At 35.9% G+C, this 7,141-nt stretch overlaps 2 protein-coding genes across 5 annotated transcripts; both read right to left on the bottom strand.

Annotated features, from left to right (window-relative positions):
• Positions 1 to 493: 493 nt before the first annotated feature.
• Positions 494 to 2,211, bottom strand: LOC113301843 (protein CURVATURE THYLAKOID 1B, chloroplastic-like). The gene is made up of 6 exons (XM_026550679.1): positions 1,894 to 2,211; positions 1,674 to 1,771; positions 1,464 to 1,550; positions 1,313 to 1,375; positions 911 to 948; positions 494 to 830 (listed from the first exon to the last, which is right to left on the bottom strand). The coding sequence occupies exons 1-6, from the start codon at positions 2,063 to 2,065 to the stop codon at positions 773 to 775; spliced, it is 516 nt and encodes a 171-aa protein (XP_026406464.1). The 5' UTR covers positions 2,066 to 2,211; the 3' UTR covers positions 494 to 772.
• Positions 2,212 to 2,631: 420 nt separating this feature from the next.
• On the bottom strand, positions 2,632 to 6,070 carry LOC113301844 (metal tolerance protein 1-like). Of its 4 annotated transcripts, XM_026550683.1 has the most exons (3): positions 5,902 to 6,070; positions 3,415 to 3,963; positions 2,632 to 3,366 (listed from the first exon to the last, which is right to left on the bottom strand). In XM_026550683.1, the coding sequence occupies exons 2-3, from the start codon at positions 3,961 to 3,963 to the stop codon at positions 2,782 to 2,784; spliced, it is 1,134 nt and encodes a 377-aa protein (XP_026406468.1). In that variant the 5' UTR covers positions 5,902 to 6,070; the 3' UTR covers positions 2,632 to 2,781. The 4 variants fall into 4 exon arrangements, with proteins under 4 accessions (XP_026406468.1, XP_026406465.1, XP_026406467.1 ...); XM_026550680.1 differs by having other exon boundaries at positions 2,632 to 3,963; positions 5,902 to 6,067; XM_026550682.1 differs by lacking the exon at positions 5,902 to 6,070 and adding an exon at positions 5,326 to 5,654 and having other exon boundaries at positions 2,632 to 3,963.
• Between the last annotated feature and the right edge of the window lie 1,071 nt (positions 6,071 to 7,141).

The raw sequence follows: 7,141 nt of genomic DNA on the forward strand, positions 1-7,141 counted from the left end.
GAAGAAGATAACATTTTCATTGGATCCTTGTGCTTGTTCATGTATTTAACATTGGGGGTATGCAAGTTTTAGGATTTTGATGGGTAGGAATTAGGATGATAAGTTGTGGGATACACAGGTAAAGGGGCACCGTTAGTGTTTCTAGGGGTATATAAAGGAACACCCATTTGCACTGGCTGCGCTATGAGCTGCATGATGTACATGACGGACCAATGTGGTGCTGCTACCTGAACCATATTACTGAATGAATCATAAAAGAAAAACAGGTGCATTCGCCCCTGCCGTCCATATTATTTGCACTGGCTGCGCTATGAGCTGCATGATGTAAATGACGGGCTGACATTGATGTGCATCATATATAAGTTAGCTCTCCAAATTTCAGCTCCTTCAAAATTTGCATGTATCCGCACCTAATCGATGTTAGGCGAGGTGTATATAAATGATCAACAATCATATTTTTGCAAGCCGAAGTGAAGCATAATTTTATGTCCAAAGGATGACATGAAGAATCGGTTTCTTCAAACATAAACAGCATGTACACATTATATAGAAGATCAACATTTCTCAATACTTTTCTTATCTTCAAATTTGCAAAGCACAATATACTGGGTCTGACATATTTATTTCTAGGTTAATTAGAACCTATATTGTGGAGAAAAATTACAACCATGAATGAATATCAGTTCGTTCACATTATGTTGCAAAATAGCTTGGATTTGCTTCATAACAAATTCTCATCGTTCTAATATTCTCAATCCAAGAATCTCCTTGTTTAACTTTTACCAATAACATCCTTGTAAGTTTCCTTGATTTTCTGAAACAATGCTTGCCTGAATATGCAAAGTTCATAATTTGAGTTAGTATATCAATGGTATATCATTAATTGTCGAAATATCAGATTATATCTCACCTGTCTGGCTTGTAAACCAAGTTCTTGTACGCGAACCACTGCAATAAAGATCCAACCACAAGATTGAATGGATATTAGAATTCGAAACCACTTTAACGGGCTTGCAAAATGATTTTTGGTTATTTAACATAAGAAAACATTGTTGTAACTGTAACCACTATTTTCCTTTTTTTGATGCTATGACCGTTGTGACCATGAAACTAACAGCCCTATGAATCCAAACCATGTTTGATAGAAGAAGTTACTTCTGCACTTCTGACAACAAGAGTTTCAAATTTAAGTTTATCATGTCAAGTTATCTGTTTTAGTTTATAAACTAAACCATGAATCAAATCAGTCAACCGTGATTATATCAGTTACAAATTTTGAAAACAATTGAAATCAGTACAGAGGAAGACTTACTCCAGAATAACCAATTCCAACGAGCTCAAAAACCCCAGGAACTAATGGAAGCCTGTCAATTGCCTGTAACAGGTATCATTTATCATTATTTACATTTATGAATTGTGAAGATTAAACAAGGGAAAATGTATGATGATTACGAAAGCCTTACGGATATCATTCCAGCAGAGCCCCACAAGGCAACTACACCTGCAACGGCAAGTGAAGATACGGCATATTTATCTTCAACATTGTCCCACTGCCAATCCATCTCCACAGTTAGCGTTATCAATTTTTAATCTTCCTCAGAAATACAATTCAAGAAAAGAAAAGTGAACCTACTATAATATACTGTAGTATATATAAAACAACAATTTCTTACAGCTTCTAGGATGGTCTTCACAATCTCAGGCGTCTCAGCAGCTTCAGCTGGTGCATCCCCAGTAGCCATGGCGACAACATTACGTGCAAGTTTACGGCCTATAAACATTCAATTAAGCAACAAGAAAGCTAAAATTAACATGTCCATACAGATGCATTTGAGAAAAAGTCTAGTTAATCCAGGAAATATTCAGCAAGGAGTATCTGGAGTGTCAACGTACAGTAAGTCGTAGTCTTCCATGTTTGCAATCGATTTTGAGACGACATAGTTGGTGGAGGGAGTGTTGGTAGACTGACACATTGTGGTGATGCCACGGCACCGGTGGTTCTTCCATCGTTGAGGGTTGACGAAGAGGAAATGGCAAGCCTTAATGAAGTTGTTGACGACGCCATGGCTTCTTCAAAACCTCCTTAATATTACAAATATCTCAGCGTTGCAGATTGAGAGGGCGAGAGATGAAAAGGGCGAGGAAAGAAGTTGGTTTTTTTAAGAGGGAAACGTAAAATTTGAGGGACAATCTTCTCACAAGTTTGAAGAGGGATGACCATTCATTTCGCTACACCATCTAGATAGTTTTGGATAGAGGTTTTAAGGCTCTCCATTGGCTCAGCTTCAATATCCGGCCCTACCTCCTCTTTTTCTGTTATAATTTTCTTGTATTTTATTTTTTCTGATAATTATTTCTTTGGAACCGGATTTTGTTACAAGCCATTCTTTTGTTATCCTTTTTCCGTTTCTCAAATTGAAATCTCCTTTTCAGTCGAGCTACGCTACTTGGAAGGTAAATAGGCAACTAAACCTAGGGTCTTTAGCATTTGGGTGCCACATGAACTCTAGTGTCTTTAGCATTTCACTACTTTCAAAACAAACCTATTTGCAAAAATTACTGATTGTAACTAACCAAGAATACCAATGATTCATGAGATCGAAACTTGAAAGTTATGTACATCCAGAAGCAGAACAAGCAAAAGAGTAATTCTCGGAGGCTGTTATTATGAAATGAATCAAAAGGTTAAAATCAGAAAATAGAGACAAAACCGAAGTATAAACACTACACTCAACACTTCAAGACTCAAGTTGTGCGTAATCAGACACTCATGGATCACTCCTAACGTTCTATCTGTATAGTTACATGGCTTATATTGTAAACCCTCTTAATATGATCGATAACTTTGTCCAACACCAAATCTGCATCAGCATCAGGCTTTACCTTAACATGACATGCCAACAGTACCTTCCCAACAGTTATGGCCCAAATGTGAAGTTCATGAATAGCAATAACTTCGTCCATCTCACACAAATCTTTCTCAAGCATTGTTGCATCAATCTCTCGAGGTGTACTTTCCATAAGAACTTCCATTATGTTCCTCAACATTCTGATTGTTGTTCCAAGCACAATTACCGAGAAGATGAGTGTACAAATCAAGTCGATTATCTTCCATTCAGGTTTATACCAGATAATTGCCCCTCCAATCATAACCCCAGCGCTTTGAATTGAATCACCAAGAACGTGCAAATAAGCTCCTTGTATGTTGATATTCCTTTTCTTCTTCTCTTTACCCACAACTATTCTATTATTACCATCTTCGGAAGATTTCAGCAATGGCTCTGAATGGTGTGAATCATGCTCATGGTCATGACTGTGGGTATGTGCATGAGGGTCATGAACATCATGGCTATGGTTATGGCCATGGCCATGACCATGTGCACCATGATCATGACCATGCCCACCATGTCCATGATCATGTCCCAGCAGAACAGCCATGACAATATTAACCACCAAACCAAAAGCAGAAACTAGGAACATTAAAAACCCTTGAACTTCACCTGTATCATTGATAATTCTAGCAATGGCTTCGTATACTAATATTCCAGCTAACAGCCATATCATCTGGATTGAAACAAGAGTCCCGAGGATCTCAATCCTAAAGAAACCATAAGATTGTCGTGGAGTTGCTTCCCAACTTGATGCCCACAAAGAGAATAAAGAGATACCAAAAGCTGCAACATCTGATAGGAGATGAGCGGCGTCAGTTAAAATTGCTAAACTATTAGCTTTAAGACCACCAACAATTTCTACAGTAATGAAAACAACACAGAGGGCAATAGCAATCCAAAGCTTCCTCATGGATGCTGCACGTTCTTTGGCATCCTTAGAAAGTGTCCCCACATCAGAAAAGCCGCAAGGTGCTCCACTGCAAACTTTGGTAGTCCCATGACTTGATCCTTCAGATATCACGTCTCTGCTTATTTCAATGATATGCCCAGGTTGGGTATTTTGGACTTCCATCTGAAAACAATGGAGTATGGGCACTCAGTGAGAATTCACAAATATGAATATTAAATGTATTCACCAAAGAAGAAGAAATACCATGCATCTTAACTAACAAATGTAACAAAGCAAAACTTCTTTCCCTATCAAACAACCTCAGGGTAACACAAGGCCAAAACATATTTGCAGAAAACATCACAATCACTGTTTCATTATAGATAAATAAAAGTACTATAGAACAACCACGGAAAAAACATGGGAATTTCCACATTTTTTAAGCACCAGTAAACTACAGTAGAAATTCAGTTTCCAAAAATCTAACACCAACTTTCGACAATGAAGAATCCGCACCTGGCGGGCTTACTAGTTTGAAGAACCACGATAAACATATTCAGAGTTTCAGATTTGGAAAATAGAAGCTTAACAATAAAAGTTTTGGTTCCTGAATATCTGACCAACCAGTTAATTCCCTTTAATCTAGATAACATCTGACTGACAAGAGAAAGAAGCATAAATTGAAAAGAAACTTAGTAAAGATAACGTGTTATATGGAATGAAAAATAAAAAGGATGCCAACTGTTTTCTTTAGTAGAATTTTCATATATCCCATTAGGCATTTGAAAGAAAAACCAAATGCATCTCCAATCTATGCAGACGTTTCACATGACACATTTATGGCTAGGGAGCTAGTGAAAGTAAAGCACAAGAATTCCCCCAGGCTACTGTTTGAACTTACAAACCAAAACGTCACTCGGGATTTTGGATACTGGTTCATCCCCAAACATTTGAATCAACAAGTATTTTGTAATTCATGAATGAAAAAGGGAAATCTGATTATGACAGAGAACAGGTCTAAAGCTAAAAGCCTATTAACTGCTTTCTCTCAATAGGTTTCGTAGCTTCCCTTACTTAGTAAGGAAATGGCAATTGCTTATCTTTAGCCATACTGTAGGACCAATCCAGAAAGTCTGTTATGTCATTTCACAGCATCTTCAATGAACACATTATAGTCTATATCAAGAAACAGACGAACTGACTTATAATCTTCAAGAAACAGACGAAACACATTATAATCTTCAATGAACACATTATAGTCATAGGCAAAAGAACCAGTAGAAGTTGTATGAAAATTCAATGTACTATACCTAACAATATTATGTTCATGTAAGAAGCATAGATCAAATTTATCAAACAAAGATTACACCACAAAATCCAAATCAAGCAGAAATAAATATAATACGACTGAAAAATAACTTTACGAATTAAATCAAACCTAGCAAAACAAAATAACATGCAGCAATCAAACACCATTCAGCAAAAAGAAATACCATCTTTAACTGTAAAGAAATAAATGTAAGAAAAGTACAGAGGAATAAAGACCTAGGAAGGCAGAAGCAAGTTTCTCAATTAAGATGAAGAAGGCAGAATAGAAATCAAACAATTAGGGTTTCACACTAAGATTCAATTTGAATCCAATTAACAACCAACCATATTCCGATATAAAGATAAGGATAATAGTGTCGTTAAAAGGAGAATATACCCAAAAAGAAAGTGTATTGAGAATTTGAAGGAAAAAGTTAATGGATTCAGAGGAAAAGCATCCACAACTCTATTATTTCACTTTCTTCAATGATAGATAGATATTCCAATAAGAAAAATAGAGTTTGGGTTTCTGATTCTGCTCTCTGATTACAGAAAGGCAGAAAGACAGTATCGACAGTATTAAATTATTGAAAAGCTAATGTGGGTCAGAAAGCTTTTCAACTTCATGGACACATGACAACCCTAAACGTCTTATAGGTATTGGATTTAAGAGATTCTCTTTTTCTCTCACTAGAAACCAAAACCCCAGATTAGAACACTTTACACCTTCTTTAATGGTTGTTTATATCCACTACTGAAGAAAATGATAGGAGAAATCTTAGAAAAGAAGAAAGAATGCAAAAGATTACTTACAATTGAATCAGACACGAAAGATGTGAAGATGTTGGGGCGCAGACAAGCTTTTATTCTCCAGCGAGGGAGAGCCGGAGAATGGCTATGGGAAGATATCTGTTGAAATTTATTTAGGCCCTTAAGTTATTATAAAGCGGAATCCTAAGAGCAAGGGCTATGGACAAGAATTTTCTATTTTTAACAAACTTTTGAGTTAACAGAAGTATATTTTCTATTTTTGAGTTAAGAGCAACACAGGTGATAGCCATCTGGCCGTATATTATGTCAACAAACTTTTGAGTTAACAGAAGTATATTTTCTATTTTTGCCGACTAATTCTCTTCCGTATTTTTTTTATAACAGAATCTAATATCTTTATCTTAAAATTAATAGATAAAATTTTTGAGTATCAGTTCTAACTGAAATCGGAAGAACATTGATTCAAACATGAATAGATAAAACTTTAAATTAATAAGAACTGATAATGACAATTTTTAAGATTAATACTAACTATCTTTATCTTCATAAAACTCAACAAGTTTGAAAAGGATTCTAATTTAATCACTAATGTGATCTCTGGAGTTGGTTCCTTTACTCTAAGCTCGTGCAGCAATTTCCTCAAATTAACTTGAGTTGTACTCAATATATACTTTTGATTTCGGATATTATTGGTCAGGCATTACGTCTCAACATGAAGAAGGGAAATGGATGATGTTTCTTCGTAATGACGATGCCTAATCTAATGATCATATTTGTCACCATTTTCATCATACATCAAAGCAAGAAACCTCTTCATAACTCACCTCTGAAAGCTCTCAGCACCCGATCGTTCTAGCTAGGTTCAAGCAAATTAAATTAATCTAATAGATCTTAGAAGTTCCATAAATATAGAGGTTCTTGTATCTGCGCCAAAGAAATATATCGATGACTAAGTAAGATACTAAAAGATCTCTGTTCTCCCTAAAAATTCGGTAGTGAACATGCATACGGAACAAAATTAGTTGGACAAAAAAAATATACTTCCATTAGATAAAAAGTTTGCTGACATCACATATCACCGGATGGTTGTTCTCCGAGCTGTTAGAGAATTTTTTTTTTTTCAAGGGCTATGGAATGAGTGTTTTTAACACTCATTCACTACCAAAACCAGTGAGAGTCTAACTGAAAGAGTGTGTTTGTGACCCTGGGAGAGCAAAAATATATACTAGGAGGCTGAAGTTCAGCCGCTTGAAGAGAATTTTTCTCTCAAAACAGCTGAACT

This window comes from Papaver somniferum, chromosome 8 (genome assembly GCF_003573695.1).
Source record: "Papaver somniferum cultivar HN1 chromosome 8, ASM357369v1, whole genome shotgun sequence".
Taxonomy (NCBI): Eukaryota; Viridiplantae; Streptophyta; class Magnoliopsida; order Ranunculales; family Papaveraceae; genus Papaver; species Papaver somniferum.